Raw genomic sequence first — 19,104 nt, 5'->3', positions numbered from 1 at the left:
AGGGATTCTGTGACGCTCATCTTCTGCATTCTGATGGTCCTAAGCATGGGGCTTCCTTTCCTGGCGTGCTAAATGTCAGTTCATCTGAATCTCGTTACTGGGGCACCATTGGGAACCTAGTGATGTTGGCCTGGACCAGACCTTTGGTACAGAAGTGAAATCAGGAACCAGAGAAATTGAGTCATTTCTCAGAGCCACGCAGTGACTTGGTGGCAGAGGTCGTCCCCCGTGCTGGGTTGACTCACTCCCAACCCAGTGACCTTTATCTGTGGAGGCTCACGTGGCCCCCACAGCCTTGTGCTTCACAGACATAGCTCTCAGTTTGTTACTCTGAATCAGACAGGGTTGGCGATGGAAGATCCTCCCAAGGTGTCTGGTGAAGAGTCAACTCTGAGTCTGTATGAGCTTGCTGGCGCTGCTGTAACAAAGGCTCTCTGCCTGGGTGGCTTAAAGAACAGACATGCGCTGTCCCACAGCTCCAGAGTCTGAAAGCCTGAGACCAGGGATCCAGGAGGGCGGCTTCCTTCTGAGGCCACGAGGGAGAATCTGTTCCTTGCCTCCCTCCTCGCTTCCAGTGGCCTCAAACATCCCCTGACTTGTAGGCGGCACCCTCCCTGTGTGCCTTCAGATCAGTTTCCCTCAGTTTGTATGTTTCTGTCTATAGTTCCCCTTTTTATAAAGTACGATCATATCAGGGTAGCACCCACCCTGATGCCCTCATCTTCACAGCATTATCTGCGAGGACCCCGTTTCCAAAATAAGGTCACGTTCACGGGTCCTAGCAGTTAGGATCCCACAGTCTTCGGAGAGATGCAGTTCATCCCCAACAGGGGCCAGGTTACCAGCGTGTTGTAACACAGTGAAACGAGGACGCAGACCTCCAGACCTCGAGGTCACCGCTCCTCACATTAGCTTCTTGCCCTCCTGTGTCACTCAATGACAGCAAACCCTTTGCTTTTGGGTATTTGACATTAAATGTTTCCCACTGACTCTTTGAACCTCTATAGAAATGTCTGTCAGCTTTACAAATCCCCAAAGTTCAAGACAGAGTCAATATGCATTTATTTGGGAGTCCTGGATTTCAAATCAAGAATCAGGCAACATTTGATGGAGGCTGCTTGGGGGTTTCCTGAAGAGGAGGTGCTCATGCAGTGGATGCCCTTGGACCACTGGTCAGTGCCCTGTGACATCCTGTGCTATATCTCAACCTGTTCTTACCGGTGATTGGGAAAAGCAAGTCAGATTCAAAGACAGGTTCTTTTGCTTCCAAATCAGAACCATGGCTTCAAAACAATGCCTCTCCCTCCTCGGCATCCATCTCATGGTGAAGTAGGACTGAAAATGCCCTGTTCTAAGATTTTTTTTCAGAGTCCTGTATTCTGTGGCACTGCCTGCCTTTTTTTTCTTGATGGTCAGATTTTAGTCACATCAAAAAAGGTGATCTTTCCTAGCAAAACTTACTTGTTTTCAACTATCAGAAAATAAAGCCTGTCGTAAAGGGGTCATTGGCTCTTCATCCTTTAAAGCAGCTCAGCTCAGACTTGCCTCCAGAGCGCCCAGCAATTTTTCTTTTCTTCTTGGCTTAGATGAAAGGACAGAAGACGTTGAGGCCAAGTGAGAGGGAGCCTGGGAAAAGCCAGCGGCATTATTTCAGGTCCTCTGTAGGCATTTGGGAGGGAGGGGGGCGGGGGGGAGTGAGATTTGCAGACGGAACGGCACACACCACGTACGTGTTCTCTGCGTTCTTATTCTGCGGCCACCTGCCCTATATCCCGGCCTTTATTTTCCAGGGAAGGTTGGCGGCTACAAACCGCCCACTCACAGAAACAAACAGAAAACCCTTGTCATCATTTTGAGGCGTTCCTGTGTTGCCACTAGAGAATACCCTTTTTAAGCTGCCGTTACACTTTTAGCTTCTCTAGCAAGCTGTACTGGGAGACAAGGGGCAATGGCTAAAGAAAGTATTTTCCCAGTGCCGTGGGGACAGGGGGTACATTTCTGTGCCATGAGGAGGCAGATTGTAAACTTGTCTGCTAGGTGCACCTGTGAACTCACGTGAGAGTGGTCATTCTTACCCTGGCGGAGTAGCTCAGTTGCTTAGAGAATCATCTGATACACTAAGGTTGCAGGTTCGATTCCCAGTCAGGGCACAAACAAGAATCAACCAATGAATGTATCAATAAGTGGAACATTCCCTCTCTCTCTCTCTCTCTCTCTCTCTCTCTCTCTCTCTCTCTCTCTCTCTCTCCTTTGCTTTCTCTTTTTAAAATCAATACTTTTTTTTTAAAGAGTGATGATCCTGTCTTGGCCTGGTAGATATCACCTTTAGAATTCTGTTCTTCCTCTCTTTTAACTTATCACCCCACTCCCAACTTGTTTGCTAAATTCAGTAGATGGTGGTCAGTTCTGCCACATAGATATGAAGTAAATTTTGAATCTGAGCTGAGTCTTTGAGTGGTTCACAGTTATCCTGTGAAACCACTCCTTAAAAATAATGGCTCCATAAAATCTCTGTGATCCCTGCTTGCAGTGTAAAAGAAGGACTAAAGAAACAAATTTCTTAAGGAATCAACAAATGTTAAAACATTGATTAGCAGGAAAAGACACTGTCCCACTGTTCTCAGTTATGCTTACATTTTTATCTGTATTCTTTCATTTCATCCAAACCGATTATGATGGAACCTACGTACTGAAATCTGGAGTGAATAAAAGATTCAAAGCGTCGCACTGTAGGTATCATATCTAACCCGTAAGTCCTGATATACCTGATATAATAGAGAGATAATAACCATCATCCCTCGTCAAGAAGACTTTTAAATAAAATGCTTCTAATAGCACCAGGTAGATATTTGAGCTCCCACGTTTGCCCTTGACCATGGGTAGCTGCTTACCTCTGGCTCTTGGGACGCCTAGTCTATGAAGTCCATGTGTATGAAAACACAAAGAAGAAGCTCTTCATATATATATAATACATGTACATACACATGCACACACACGCTACAGGCCCCAGAGCTATGATCTGGAATCTTAGAACCTATGTCTGCTCACGTGGAAGAGTCAGCTAGCTTAAGAATAGAGTTAAGTTTTTCTCTAACAAGAGTTATGCATCTATGCATCTCTTGGTAGCAAAAACTAGAACTTCGGGCCGAGACTATTCTTTTCTCTGCCGGTTCCTGGACACATGAGGTTTATTCGTATGGAAGCGAAAGCATCTCACTGTTGCCACGTTGCTCAGTGAACTTCCTTTGCGTCTTGGTGAGTCATGGTGGCATAATTATAATTCCAGCATGATGTGCTGTTTGTTGGAAAGTGTCAGCTTTTTTGGGGCACAGAGAAACTGCATTTCAGAAACGGCGAGCGGCTGAATCAATGCCACGGTTAGCTGATATTAACAGACACGAAGCTCGCCCTCTGTTTCTGGGAAGCAGCCGGGAAGAAAATGCCTCTCAGGGGTTCGTCCCAAACGACGGCACAGCAGCCTAGTTCTGCCAACACTCCGTTCGGGAAATAAACATGTATGCTTTCTGAAATGAAAGTGAATTTTTGAAGACAAGCCGTCAGATGTTTTCTGCCCTTCCCACTTTCCGATGCTTAGCCTTTTCTGTAAGTTGACTGCAAAGTGCTTCTGTGTGTCAGGCTAAGAAGAAGAAAAAAAAAATACTTGACAAGTGCCCAGGGCATCCCTGTCATCCTCTGGAGTTTCCGGAAGGCGGAGGCAAGAGGGTTGGCCCCAAACATACTTTCTCCCAGTCTGTGACTTCCGGGGAGCCTGCCTCGCGGGCTGCTTTTCAGTCCTCCCCAGTGATGTTTTCCCAGCTGTCATCTGGTTTATTTGGAGCACCCTGGGTCGCAGATAAACACGCTATTTAGCTGTGGGTCAAGGTAGAGGGTCATTCTGCCAGCAAAATGCCCAAGATACAGTAAACGGCGCGACTCCAGGAGGCAGATGAAGAGAGATCGGAGTTGTCAGCAACACGCATGCGATGGGCTGTAGCTGGGGAGGGAAAAAGTGTGCCGTGGTATCAGTGTGTTTTAAAAAGCCGTAATACGGCTGAACATTTAAAATGAGAACCTGTCACACACCGAAGATTCAGATCTCGGGATGTACAAAACGTGAAGTTCCAATGACAGAACCGCGAAGCATATTTTATTTCACTTGGAAAAGAGGTTTCTCTCCAAAGGGAGCTGAATGTTATGGATGGTTAGGACCTCTAACTTCTCACCCTGTAGCTATAAAACACCAGTAAATGCTGCTAAAGCACAGACAAGTAATTACCATTTGGATACGTGTGTGTGTGTGTGTGTGTGTGTGTGTGTGTGTGCCGATACCGCAATCGTGTGTTTACAACATTCCTTAGGCTCAGTTTATTAAAACGTGTGTTTTTCATTTAGGTCTTGGTCATGTAGGTTTTAGGCTTGGCTCAGATCTACTGATAAAAATAGTGTTGCATCTAAGTGTCTTTCTGTATGTAAAATATCACTAGCCCTCCTAGACGGCCGGTAGGTGAACTCTGTGGAATGGAAGGAAATATAATCTGCTCTGTAGGCAGCTTCCTTAGCGATCAGGTGAGCACAGCTATCTCATCGTAAGACAGTTACCTGGGCATTTGGTCGGGAGAGCTTTTTCTGCTACCTTCTTGATCACAGAGGTGAGGTAGGAAAGTGTTAATGTGTTTGATAATCAGCTATTTATAGATCCAGAAGAGAGAAAAGGCCAGACTGGTATTTATTTTGTGTAAAGTGTGGGTTGTTGCCCAACCTTGTATGGTTTATCCATCTTCCCGTCCTCCCTGACCCGCACCCGCAGAGTAGGACCTTCCCTTACCCATTCCCTTCTATTTTTTAATTTTTGCTATTATTATTATTAAGAAGTGAAAGTGGAAAGGGGGAAAATTAGGTTTATAGGAAGAATAAATACACACACACACACACACACACACACAGCTACTGGCATAGAAGAACCAAATTGCAGGATCCATCTAAAAAATAAAAAAGAACTTTTATTGCTTTTTTTTTTTCTTTTTGTTAATGAAACCCCAAAGAAATATGTGAAACACTGTTATGGCTGAAAACCTGTTCATTTGTAAGTCGCAGGGACAAAGGGGCCCTGAGCAACTTTCCGGCTCCCGTGCCCGTGAATGTCGATAGCGGGCCTTCTCCATCATCAGCACTAAATTCACATTGATGCCTCTTTTCTTCTCCGTATTGATCCTTCCATGAGAACGCAGATTTGTATCTGTTAATTAATGCGTCCTGAAACAGCGTTTGTATTAATCAGGCAGATAAGAAAAATTGGATGGCTTCCCCCTCCTGACAACGTAAAAGTGCTGGCCCTGATAAAATCATGGAGGGACCTCAATAAAAAAGTTCCTCCTTCCACTCAATAAACTAATCATCCTGCTTTTAATTATTCGGCAGAAAGATGTGTGGAGATTGGAGAATGTGTAAATCTATTTACTAACAGAGGGAGCACAGAGCCGCCGCGGGAAGGGGCTGCGGGTGGAGGGCTCCGTCCATCTGCTGCTGCAGAAAAGCGGCCGGTGGGGAGGTGGGAAGGGAGAGGGCCGCTGAGCACGTTGAGAATGCCTTTTCGGTCACAGCTTCCTAGAGGACCGTTTAATTTTTCATCCATTTAATTGACAAAAGAAATTTCTGCATAGCCCCTTTCCTTGAGTTAGATTTTTGGGTAGGCATGACCTCTTTTTCTTGGGGCGGAGGGCGGGAGGGGAGGAGCAGAAATTAGGGCAATATTACTTGTTTGTTGTGAGTATCACCTTCTCAAAATCAGAAGCAGATGGAGCCAGACATCCTCACATAAGATCATTATTTTGCTCTTTGGAATCCCTGTTTAAAATATCAATTGGTATGGCTGATTTTATGAGGGTATTTATTAATCCGACCCCATTCTGAAAAGGCTCACACCGCCCGTCCAGAGGAGGCTCGGTCAAGCACGGTGTCCGCAGCTTGATAAACAATGAAAGAAAGCTTTTTTACAGATGCCTGATGCACCCCTAACCTACAGCCTGACTAATCCGTCTTGATGATTTTATTAAACACTTCTGCCTACCAGCGCCAAATGGCACACTACTAGTTATCACCAACGGGCCAGGAAATCCTTTCCTCTCCCTCCCCGAGCTGTCACGCCGGATATCACGTGGGGTGTGAACCGCTGAACAGGCGTAACGATGGGGACAGCAGTGACCATAGCAGCAGCCTGAGAAGGTTGGGCGGCACTGAGTATTTTTGATTTGGGTAACAAAGTCTAGAAGGGGAGTCAAATAAATTTTATAAGTTGCATTATCCAAAAATTTTCTCTTCTGTAGAACTACTGGTAGCAGGACCTTAAATCATGGTACCACTGTCGTCAAAGACCACAGGAGGGGCTGGTTGGTTACCCTTGGAATTCCTGGCATAAGTTTGGAAATGATGGTGAACTTTAAAAAAAAAAACAATAATAATAATAACCTTTTTTTTTTTTCTTTTTTTTAGGACTCTTGGTAAAAGTATGTGGTTGATTATCAAATATATTCACTAAGACCTTATTCTTTAAATTTCTTTTAGAATTTAGATCTGGTTCCTCTAAGTTATAAATATATGTCTTTACTCCAAGTAAGCTTAATTTTACAACATCTTTTCCTATTGAACCTCATTTTTTAAAATGTATACATTTTTTACATATGTTTACTCAGACTCAGAAAGGACTGTAAGCGTGCATGTGTAAATGTAGACCAGATTTTTAGTGAAGAACTGAAAACAGTCATCCAGGTATTTCAGATAAAAATAATACCTAATGTAGCTGCATTTATTGAATGCATATTACACATTTGTGTCTTGTTGAATGGTTTTTATATTTTCCATTAAGAAATTAAGGCACAAGTCGCTTGTCTGCCTCGAGGTGAAATTGCCAGCACCTCCCTGGAGCCAATATTTAAATGCAGATGTGGCCCTGCTCCTAGCCTCTCCACAAACCCCAGTGCCCCATTTAACTTTTTAATCCCAAGAGTAAACTCACTTTTCTATTTGGTGGAGCGGCCAGGGTGCTAAGTGCCCCACTCTCTTTTATACCAATAATCACCATTTTAAAAAGGAATTCATGTTCAATCTCATTGGGGACAAGGTATTTAATTACAAAGGCGTTTCTGACCATTGTAGAGAAGTGTTTCCAAACTTCACTCCACTACGTGACCTAAATTAGTTGTTTTCCTTTAGTTTTGGGCTTTTTATAAAGAAACTTTTATGTTGTTTATCAATAGTAGTTTTTAGACGTGAGGTTGTTGAAAATCTGACTTTCTATGAGAGTCATTAAGACTTGAACCAGAAAATCAAATCTATTTAACGATTTTATTCCATTTTCTTCTCAAGTGAAAGATAAAAAGCTCCTCCTCTATTGTAGTCCCCTCAGCCCAGTGTATAAAGTTTCAGGAAAACACCCACCACGTTGAAGCTGGTTGGTGCCTTTTCCTTTGCCGTTCGCAGAACCATCGGGGGAAAGTTAAGAGCATCTGACCGAAACTCAGCATGATCTTGAGCCCCAAGGCAGAGGCCGCCCCCCGCGGGAAACTAATGTGCCATGATGAAATGCTGGCTTTGGACTAACCGGGTCTGCCCTCTTCCCACGCAGGCTTCTCCACGCTGTCCCTGGCCGACCAGATGAGCCTGCTGCAAAGCGCCTGGATGGAGATCTTGATCCTCGGGGTTGTGTACCGATCTCTTTCCTTTGAGGATGAACTTGTCTATGCGGATGATTACATAATGGATGAAGACCAGTCCAAATTAGCGGGCCTGCTTGACCTAAACAATGCTATTCTGCAGCTGGTAAAGAAATACAAGAGCATGAAGCTGGAGAAAGAAGAATTCGTCACCCTCAAAGCAATAGCTCTTGCTAATTCAGGTTGGCATGATGTGGTCGTTGTTCCATTTTTGAATATATCAGTATCAGCCTTTGCCTTAACTTCTCCAGAGATTTGCTAGACCTGGCTGTAAATTCCTGTATGAAACAGCAAAATTAGAATCATTCTAGCTTTCAAGTGAAAAGTTAGAAATAAGAAAAATCAACTTAAGGGGAATTATCTTTATTATATTTTCCTATTGAAAGCTGTGGGATTTTTGCCACAGTGTGCGTTTACTAACAGATAGTGTATGGCCATTCCCAGTGCAAAATCAGCTCTATTCGCTTATGCACAAGGGAACATAAGTGTGAATTACAAATACACACAAACCATTGTTCCCCTGCAAAAAATTGCATACATATATATATATAGATATGCAATCTCTATATATATATATATAATATATCTATATCTATCTATCTATCTCTATATATACACAATATATATTTTAACTTTGGTTATCAATGGATACTGTTTTCTTCCCTTCTGGAATTCTCTAGAAGTCGAATTCTGCCGAGGGAGTATCCCCTCAAAGGTACTTACTGCCTATGCAGTCAGGGTTGAGAATTATGGGAATAAACAGTCTTTACATTTGAACCGGAAGGTGCTGCAGTAGGGAGCAACCTCTGATAAGTAAAAATCGTTGGCGCTTTGTTGTTTTTCCCTTTGTGCCTTCCTGGGTGCTTTCTTGTGGTCTTAAGTCTGTTCCGGCATTTGCATAAAGTTCCGGATACATCCCTCCGTAATGACGGGCCGATCATTAGGTACCTGCGCGTCAATAACACGCTCTGATGCTCTGTGCCACTGACAGTCACACCGTGCCTCCCCATCTGCTTTTGTTTTGACCCTATCTTTGAACTTTATCTTGGTTGCCGGCCAGTAGTTTTCCCTTTAATTACAAGAAGGAAGCTGTCAATAAAATCTGTTAAATGGGATGCAGTGAGTGGCTTGAATGGGCGGACGGCTATTTGTTCAAATTCTGCAGCATTCAAGGTATTGACAGTTTGTTTTCTGGGGCCATATGTGACGATCAATCTCAGGCTGGGCTCAGCCGCGCTGAAAAATGAAAAACCAGATTGCTTTTGCTTAGTTGTGGATGACGACTTTGTGATCTGGCGCGGTCCTAGTGAGATGAGACCTTCTGCCCAAATTGCCCCCATGAGATCCAGGGACGCGTGACTGTTTTTAGAAATAATTTTTAATTGATTTTGTAATTAACCGTTCATCTGCAATATTGATGCACGAATCCTTGGACTGATAGGAGGGAAATTGTTCTCAGCAATGAAGTTATACTTTCCTATCTGTCTTTATAATGGAGTTTAGCGTTTCACGCTTTTAATTGTGAACACAGCCCTCTTCCTGCCACACCGTTCTCTTCTCCCACTTGCCGGGGAAGCTGGGAGATATGATTCATGATGACAAATGGCATGGTTGTGGCATAGCCTCACCAGCGCCTGGTCCTGCTCTCTGGAAAGCCAAAGAGGGAAATGGGATCGGAATTCTCTGAGAATTTATTAGCGTGCAGAGGCTTCGTTTTACAGCCCCCCTCGTCATTAGATGAACGATTTGGGAAAGCATTTTTATTTGGCAATTCTATAGATATTCAAATCCGAACGTTTCCATGGGTAATTATTTAGAAAGCACAGCAAGCTTGGGTTGTATCACTTATGGTTCAAATTGCTTTTTCCCGATTTTTAACTAACCATGAATGCTGAGCAATGCTAAGATTTTTATCATCAGAAGTGCTAAAAACTGTATAATGTTCAAAGTTAGATGCGTACTTCCTGGCTATGGATTATGATTCAGAATGCCTCAATGGCAGCATGTCTGTCTTTGCTGTTGAGAAGTATAATCATTCATATTTTTATACATATTGGAATCCCACACACTCTTCCCTTAGCGGGAGGAAGTGACCTACTTTATCAGACTGGTGATTAGAGTATTTAAAGAACTAGTTAGTTTGTTTTTCTTGTTTAAAGCCAGAAACAATTAACAAGCCCCCCGCCTTTCCCCTTTATTATAATATTGAGCAGCATTATGTTTTCTAAGAAAATTTCGCCACGTCACCACGTTTTCCTGCGTGTTATTTTAACAGTCTTTTAGCCTCTCAAAACCAATAGAATCTGAGTCAGCACTTGTACTGGAGAGAAATGACTAAGGGCGATAAGGACTATTTTATTCCTAGGGGTGCCCCTCCCCCCGTGTTGTATAAATATGATCTCTCTCTTCCTGTCTCACCTGCAGGCTCCATCATTTTAGCTTGTAACAGATGACTCCGAAAGCCCTTTTCTCTCTGCTCTCCGGTGTTGTCTATGATGCACTCATTTCTTTTGTTTTTCTTTTATTATTATTTTTTTGATCATTAATGGGAGGACAGTGATAAAGTTGTAGATTTGATTTTCCTTAGATCCAGTGATTCTTAAACTGCTCATAAATACATCCATATGAAAATGTTTTAATACTATTTCTAGACACCCTAAAAAGCTCATTGATTTTCTTTATTTAGAGATTTCAGATCACCATAAGTAACTCTTTGTGCAAAAAAAAAATCTATTTCCGTGTTATTTATAGATATCTTAGCAGCCCCTAAATGGCTGAAGGTGTTAACCACCACGGTCTCATTAATCTAAATTTCAGCTTATTTTAAACATCTGTCTTTATTCAATAATTATAACTGTTGTGCTTATGCTTGGGAAACAGAGAATTGGCTTCCTGCTAATGGCTGTCATATTTTTTGTGGCTGTGTTTCTGTCATATGTGACTTCAGGAACACTTAGGACACCGGAACAGCAGTGGAAGTGTATGTAGTCCCTGTCTTAAGGCACATGACCAAAAATACACACATACATCATGAACTAACACTGTCATTCTCACATTTAAAGATTTGAAAACCCTAAATAATTGTTCCTGTTAATTTTGAAGCTAAAACACACAAAACTCAGAGGCTCACTTAAACTACAGATTCTGCTGTTCTTTGGTTTTTGCTCAAATCTGCCGTCACTGTTTGCATTATTTTCATTTTAGTTAAGATAATATATTTGGGTTGTTTTTTTAATTGAATGCAATCCTTACATTTCATACATATTTATATTGCAAATATGTGAAAACAATAAAAACTGGTTCTTAATTTTTTTTTAATTTTATTTTTTATCATGCTCTGTGATCACTATGCATTGACACCGTGGAGGAAATATTGCTTCAAGTATATCTGTGTTTCCAGCCTGGGTAATAAGCATGTAAAGCGCTTTGCCGTTATTTTACTTCTAAGGAGCGGCATGACATCATTTGCATTTACCCGTCTTAAGACAATAAGCATTCTGTCACAAAAGTTCATGACCACAGTACAGATCATTCATGATGTGCAGGAAAGCTGAAAGACTTACCACCCACGTTGGAATCAACATTCACTTATTGGGTATAATTGTCTCTATCACTTCCAGTAAATGGAGTTAGAAAGCTCCTAGAAAAATACAAGCTACTGGAGGGACAGAGAAGTCCTTGAGTACTTGTAGAAGGGACCTAGCAGGGAAATCTCACTCGGTGAGAGAAAGGGAGCAGGGCCAAGCATCACGTGGGCTTTGCGTGAAGAGTCTGCAGGAGGGAAACTGTGGATTGCACGCGCCTTCTGTGGCTCAGCGTTTGATAGGATCTCTATAGGGGTGATCACTGTGGCTGGTGCAAACGTAAAATCCTGGCTTCGTAGCCAGAGCCGGAAGGGAAGAGAACAGCGTTCCTGAAAAATAAGCGTGTGCTAACAGAAAGCGCTGAAGTCAGAAGTTCTCACCATGGTTCAGCACAAAATCAGAATTGTTCTTCCTATTTTAACATTAGAAATATAACTTCTCTGAGTTAGAAAAGGCCTAATAGTTATTGGATCCAGCTCCCTACCTGATATATGAACAGTTTCCTTGGTATGTTCTCCGAGTGTTTCTATCGTCTTGAGGGGAACTCTCCTTGGCTCCCTAGCTTCTAGAAGGGATCATTCCATCCAGTTTCTCACTCCCTCTCTATCCCCTTCACCATTTTAATATAGAACACAACACATTTTAAAAAGGCACATACAAAAATCAAATGTATAGCTTAACGAGTATTAGCTTCTTATGGATGCTGTAACAAATTGCCAGAACTGGTGGCTTTAAACCACACATATTCATCCTCTTGCAGTTCTGGCGACTAGAAGGTATCCACAGGGCCGCGCCCTTCCCTCTCCACAGGGAGGCTCTATGGGAACCGCCTGTGACCTTGACTTTTCAACTTCCAGAGCAGCAGGCCTCACCTTGCAGGGCACCTTCCTCTTCAAAGCCAGAAGGGTAGCCTTTTGCTTCACTGGTGCCATGGCCTTTTTCTTCCTTTACCTCCGTCTTATAAAAACACTTGATTTCGCTTGAAGGCGCAGTTTTCAGCCTTCCTCCACGAATATACATAAAAGCAAGGTCGAGAAATAAAACTTTGCCAGATACCCCTCTGTGTGTCTTATCTCAGTCAACCTGCTCCCTTCCCCACAAAATTAACCACTGTCCTGTCCTGACTTTGACAGTCATCAATTCTTTGTGTCTTACGATGGTTTTATTCCTACCTGTGTCTCCCCAGACACAATAGTTCTGTCTTATCCATCAGAAACTTTTTTGCATGTCGTGCAAATTAGCATCTGGATCTAGAAACTTAATCAGACTTAGGTTCAATCCCTGTGGCACCCGTAGGTGGTACGTTGTTCCCTGGGAAGCGTGTAAGGTCTGGTTGTCTCTCTTGGATGCGATTACCTAAATCCACTCATCGCTGGGGGTTGCAAAATAGTGGTTTGTAATTTTACCATTTCTTTTTTTCACTCAGTAGTTGGGCTATTTATATAAAGTGATGCTTTTTCTCATCCTTATTTGGTTACCAGGAATATGGTTTGTTTAGGAAAGGTAGGCTAAGTGTTTGATTCTTTTTCTTCATTTATCAGTTTTAAAGATGAAGAATTGGCACCCTATTTTTTTAATGTCATTAGAAACATGCATTTAAGCATGTTAAATGGATTTCAGTCAGCTATAGTTATAATCTTTTTTTCAAGCTCAGATGGTCCCAGTTGGGGTCAGTGTGGATCACAGGGGTTGCCTTTCTTTCGTGTTGGTAAAGTTCTACTCTGGGTCAGCCTTCACGTTAGCTTCTGGTATCGTTTTGAATGACGTCATAGTTTAATAATATCCTTCCTGTCTCATGAGTTTCATGCTCATCTTGAATATTTCCGGGCCAGGGCCTGGAATCCAAGTGTAGCCTGGGTGCTAGGTTGCTGGTTACTCCTGGGTTGGCCATTCATCCTGGGCCCCTACAGTGGATGGAGGCGAGAACACAGATGCACACACAATGACCTTGACATTGCGTGTGTGTGTGTGTGTGTGTCTTGGGGATACCTTGCCACCTAGTTTTTATGTAAGCGATATCTCTGGGTTTTTAGTTTTGCCACCAGTTTTTCTTTTGATCTCTTGATTTTCGTATGCAAATTTAGAGAGATTAAAGTATTTTGCTGCCACTACTGACATCTTCCTAGGATCCAGTTGACCTGCTTTTAATCAAAACGTTATGATTGGCAATTTAAAAAAACATGGGACCGGCTCCTACATCCATCAGGAGCCCATTTGCCGTGGCCCGAGCCAGTGCGCCTCAGGGCCACAGCTCCTTGCCGCCCAGGGGAGGCTGCGTTAGACTCCTCATGGGCTGTGTACGAAAACGTGGGGACACAAGCTCTCGTTTAGACAGAGGCTCCTTCTCACTCCTTTGTCACTTCCATCATGTTGGGTTTCATTCCTTTAATGGTTGGAGAGTCACATTCCTTTAGGGTCCCACTTTAGAGAGTAAAACATCGGAAGTTAGGAACTGGTTCTATTTTATTATTAGGTGTTGAAACTTGATATATGGGTGATAATATGCCTATCCTTTGCGGTTTAGTTATCTTTTGAAATCTCGATTATCTCAAAATAGCCTGTTTGTCTTATTGTCCAGTACAGTTGTTCTCCACCCTAACATGGCCAGAGAAGCGCTTCGATTTTAACAGATACTGATGACCTGATCCAGCCCCAATTTTCTAATTTTCCGATTTAATAGGCCTGGGCTTTAGCCTAGGCATATTTTTTTTTTTTCCATGAATACTGGAACTGTTTCCTTTAAAAATATATGCTTAAAGAAACCATCACCAACAACCAAAACTAAATAATTACATAAATGAATGCCAGTTCTATGGAGCCTGGCATAAATATAGAAATTTAGAAAAAAACAAAGATTAAAGCTACAGAGCCAGAACTTGAACTAGGATCTCTGATGGAGATTAATACTTCCTTCAGCAGTCTGCCAGCTGAATCGTGGTCTGATTAAATAGTTCAGATTTAGGGAGTTTGTATTTAAAGTATCAGCATATCCGAGCACGGGTAAAGCTGAAATGAGTTAGAATCTTTTCTGCAAACGGGAAGTTAAATTATCATAGTAATTTGATTAAATCATTTTTAAATCTCACAAGCTAAATCACAGCCCTTAAAGAATAGTTTGAAGTCTTAATTGCTGTTTGCGAGCATCTCGCCCCGCCACGGTGCCTGCTTCATTTCCTGTGACACCCTGTAATACATCTCTCGTTGGGCCAGCGTGGCGGGGAGGGCCGGGCTCGGGGTGAGTACCGGGGCGGCCGCGCCCCGACTTCCCGCATTGGAAGACCTGCCTCGTAGAAGAAGGAAGTTTACCCTGTATTGTCCCGGGAGCTGGTGCCCGGACCAAAGTCTGGAAGCCGGAGACAGAGTTGAAAGAAATAGGAAGAAGACATTGCTAATAGTTAGCTCCGCCCCTTGTCAGATGGAACGCTCTCTCTACAGAGAACTGGGAATGTCTCAATGTCTTTATGAAAACGTTGTAGAAAGGATTCCTGATGCAAGTGGAAGGTGGAAGGAGATGAGTTCAGAGGACAATTTCAACTCACTTAAAATAAAAGGAATTGTCATGTCCAGTGTTACAAATCTGGCAGCATACGATGGTTCTAAGAAACCCGAGCTCACGCCTAGCTCTGACCCTTCCCCCCACGTGACTTGCAGGGCCGTGGGGAGATGAAACGGGGTGGTGCTCACCAAGGGCTTATCAGAGGCCTCCCCTGAAACAGGTGCTTAATACCTGGTATATTTATTATGTTTGCTCTGCTTCTGGGGGCTGTTCTGCTTGGAAATAGTTACTTTGTTTTAATTTTGTCTATAAAGAGCATGATTTCTGTTTTTCCATCCTTTCAGTCCCCTCTCTTTCTTCTCAGTGCTCACTTAGTCCCAGGACCTGCTGGAGAAGCCCACCTCCTCCCGTCCCCTTCCTGCACCGGGTCCGTCTTTTGTGACCCCGGACACTCACCATCAGTGCGTGGCCCTGCCCCTCATTTCCCTTCGGACAGCACACAGTGCAAAAACAGAGAAAAATATCAGAGCGTGTGGTTGGCACCTCCGGGACTAGTTTTTGTCACTCATACTACCCACCCTCAGGCAACTCTGAAAATTTTGTGTTCTTGTTCTAAAGACAAGACACACAGGAAGTGAGTGAGATCACCGTCCATGCAGGAGGCACATGGGGGGGGGGGTGTGCAGGAGAAGGTCTTGAGCACCTACCACCCCAGGGCACCACTGTCAACACTTCCCATGTGGAAGAATCCCTTCTTCGGGCTTCTTCAGGCAGGAATCAAGTCTTGAGCAGTAAACACTTACAAACAGCAGTATTCCGGATTATTCAAAACTCTTTCAAAGGAAGGTGCCATCAGCCACCGAATGTAAATAGCGATCAATTCTCCAATGATCTGGTTGAGATGATTCAAAATGACCACATAAAAGAAAAAAATAACAAACAAAATACAGAGAAGATTTAAGAACATGTTACCATGCACAACAGCAGTGAAGCTTTTGCCCCAGCCGGTGTGGATCCGTTAGTTGTTTGTCTTCGCAAACCCAAAGGTCACTGGTTCAATTCCCGGTCTGAGTGCTGCCTGGCCTGCAGGGTTGGCCCCAGCTGGGCCACGCGGGGAAGCAGCCGGGCATTGTTCCTCTCTGACATCGATGTTTCTCTCCCTCCCTTCCCTTCTCTCGCTAAAAAAAAAAAGAGAGATTTTAAAATAAAATAACAGCAGTTAAGCTTTTAATGACTTTGCCATTTTTTTTTTTTTAATCATATGTTTAGCCACTGGATTTTAAATCCCATTTTGTCTCTCTTTTTGTGCACATGAAGCGATATTTGAATTATATGAAAGATTCGACTACATATATCTTAGAACGCTGCATTCTCCAAGAACCAGAATTATTAAACATGCAGAATCCCCCCAAAGACCCCATTATGTGTAATTAACAGATAAACTGTCATCAGAATCAATAAAACGTGCTAAATGATTCAAACTTGTATATAATTAAGTGTCTGGTTTACAACTAGAGCTGTAAGTTGGATACCCCCCTCCCCCACTTCCCCACCATCTCTCATTTCTTGCAAGAAAAATTGTGGCAATCCTATTAACCCTTTCCTTGCCGGATTGAAGTAGGTTTTTATGTTAAATTCAGACCTCATGAATCTAAAGGCTGTATTTGTGTCTCAGTGGAGAAGCAGGCTCTGTGAGGATCGTTGACGTTGCTGTGAACAGTACACTAAAAACTCTACGGCTGAACCCGGTGTTAGACCCAGGGTGTGTAATGGGATTCTTAAAATCTTGGCTGTCCATGTTTCTCTTTCCCTTTGGGACATAGGAGCTTTTTCAGGGCGAGGCCCGAATTTTAAACAACTATACCTCTCCAGCATTGGAAGTAATACTTTCAATAGATGGCCTTCTGTACTTGTTGGATGAATGAAAAAATATACACGAATGAAGGAATGAATAAAATAGCCAAGGTTGTAATCCGTTCAAAGAAAGGCTTCTCTGGCTCGGTCTTAAGAGAAACAAACAAACAAACAAAAATCCCACAACTTTTAAATAATGGATCCTTTGTAGTGATTCCCATGTTCTAAGTCTGCATGGGAAGGCTGAGGCTATGAGCACATCCCAGCTAGAGCTCAGACGTTGGGGAATGACAACTAGCGCTCATAGCTCCGATAGGCATCGTTTTGTATTATTAACAGTGTCGTTTGTATTGTTTTGCCCGCTTGCACAGACTCCATGCACATAGAGGACGTGGAGGCCGTCCAGAAGCTCCAGGACGTCTTACACGAAGCCCTGCAGGATTACGAGGCCGGGCAGCACATGGAAGACCCGCGGAGGGCCGGCAAGATGCTGATGACGCTGCCCCTGCTGCGGCAGACGTCCACCAAGGCCGTGCAGCATTTCTACAACGTCAAACTCGAAGGCAAAGTCCCCATGCACAAACTGTTTCTGGAAATGCTGGAGGCCAAGGTCTGACGGACGGCGTGGCGGGCCTTCTCGTCCTGCACGCCGGAAGAGGGAAGAGAAACCCAAGAGCGAGGTCGAAGAAGCTTAGCGTGTAGTTAACACCGTCACAAATCAACCAAGACTGCACTGATCACTTAGCAGCAAGACTATGAAGCAGCTTTCAGATTTCTCCGCATCTTCCTGATGAAGTTCTTTCTACCTAATCTCCTCTTTTATTTTGTGTCATCTCTCTTCCTCTTCATGCTGTTTCCTCCCTCGCTTCCTCCTCCTTTCCCGTATTTCTTGGCTTCCTTGATTACTGCTCCCTTCCTCCTCCCCTCCCTCCCTTCTCTCCACTGCGGAACTTTTACAAGCGGTCTCTAACTGAAGAGAGAAGGAAGCCAGCCCTGCCAAAGGATGGAAATCCATAATATGGATGCCACTGAGCTTATTGTGAACCACAACGTCCCCGATGACTAAGGAATCAAAGAGGGAGCCCACGTACCTAGAGGACAGTGCAACACAAGCGAACGGGCTGAGTCCAGGGTTTGATTTCGTGGGAGCAGCCTCCGATTGGACAGCTTCAGCAGCGCCGCCTCGCTGGCCCGCCTGCTGCGTGTCATTGCTTTTCCTGTCTAGATCAGTTACAGCCATTTGATTCCTTAATTGTTTTTTCAAGTCTTCCAGGTATTTGTTAGTTTAGCTACTATATAACTTTTTCAGGGAATAGTTTAAGCTTTATTCATTCATGCAATACTAAAGAGAAATAAGAATACTGCAGGTTTGTGCTGGCTTGGAACAATTATGGACAATAATGAAGGACAAATGAATCCTGAAGGAAGATTTTTAAAAGCGTTTTGTTTCTTCTTACAAATGGAGATTTTCTTTTTTTTTTTTTTTTTTTTTTTTTTTTGTACCAGCTTTACCACTTCTCAGCCATGTATTAATATGGGAATTTAACTTAAGCAATAGTTGAAGGGAAGGTGCATATTATCACGGATGCAATTTATGTTGTGTGCCAGTCTGGTCCCAAACATCAGTTTCTTCACCTGAGCTCCAGTTTACCTAAATGTTCACTGACACAAAGGAGCAGGTCATCCCACGGGTGCCTCTGGGCAGTCACGTCTGTCAGCACTGCACGGGGAACCCAGATCCGGAGGGTTCTCAGAAGCACGCCTGTCTACCTGGAAGGTGCCGCTGCCATACAGTTCCTAGCTGCGCTGCCACGGTGGTTAGGAATCAGTTACTGCCTGTTTGCGAAGTTACAGACCCTTTCCCAGAAGGAGCTGCGAGCCAGTCTTCATTTCAGAGGCAATAAGGCAAATGCCAGAATCTGAACAATGCCAAAATATCATCAAAGACAGCAGAGGCCTGACCAAATTCTAAAACCTGTCCATACGAGTGGATTCATTTAGGAATGTTCATTTAAAGTAACCTGCAGTTTTTGCCAAGAGCTAAGCCGATATATCTGCTTTTCAACCAGTATTCTCACAGCCAGAAAGTCAGGCAGGTTCCAGACTGTGGAGAGGTGTGACCTAATGACAAAATCGATTAGATGCCCCCGAAATCTACAGTCACTGAACAACGAAGAAACAGTAACCTCCGTCCGATGCGACCCCAATGGGCCAGTGTTAGCAGCTGCTCCCTGTACTATGTGAACAGTCTTCTTCTATGTACACAGATGTAATTAAAATTGTAATCCTAACAAACAAAAGAGATGTAGTTCAGCTTTTCAATGTTTCATGTTTGCTGTGCTTTTCCTGAATTTTCTGTTGCATTCCGAGACTGTTTGTCTTGTTCTTGTGGTGTTTGGATTCTTGTGGTGTGTGCTTTTAGACACAGGGTAGAATTAGAGACAATATTGGATGTACAATT

At 43.3% G+C, this 19,104-nt stretch overlaps 1 protein-coding gene across 2 annotated transcripts in view; it reads left to right on the top strand.

Annotated features, from left to right (window-relative positions):
* Positions 1 to 17,487, top strand: part of ESRRG (estrogen related receptor gamma) — a 237,960-nt gene extending 220,473 nt beyond the window's left edge. For both annotated transcript variants that reach the window (XM_090263305.1, XM_090263304.1), the window contains 2 exons: positions 7,622 to 7,891; positions 17,015 to 17,487. In XM_090263305.1, coding sequence (XP_090119431.1) covers positions 7,622 to 7,891; positions 17,015 to 17,259 — 515 coding nt within the window. In that variant the 3' untranslated portion in view covers positions 17,260 to 17,487. The remainder of the gene's footprint in view (positions 1 to 7,621; positions 7,892 to 17,014) is intronic.
* Positions 17,488 to 19,104: the final 1,617 nt, after the last annotated feature.

This window comes from Furipterus horrens, unplaced genomic scaffold (assembly GCF_987537825.1).
Source record: "Furipterus horrens unplaced genomic scaffold, mFurHor1.1.pri manual_scaffold_15, whole genome shotgun sequence".
Classification (NCBI taxonomy): domain Eukaryota; kingdom Metazoa; phylum Chordata; class Mammalia; order Chiroptera; family Furipteridae; genus Furipterus; species Furipterus horrens.
Note: the sequence above shows the minus strand (reverse complement) of the source record. Positions and strands in the feature narration are given on the sequence as shown.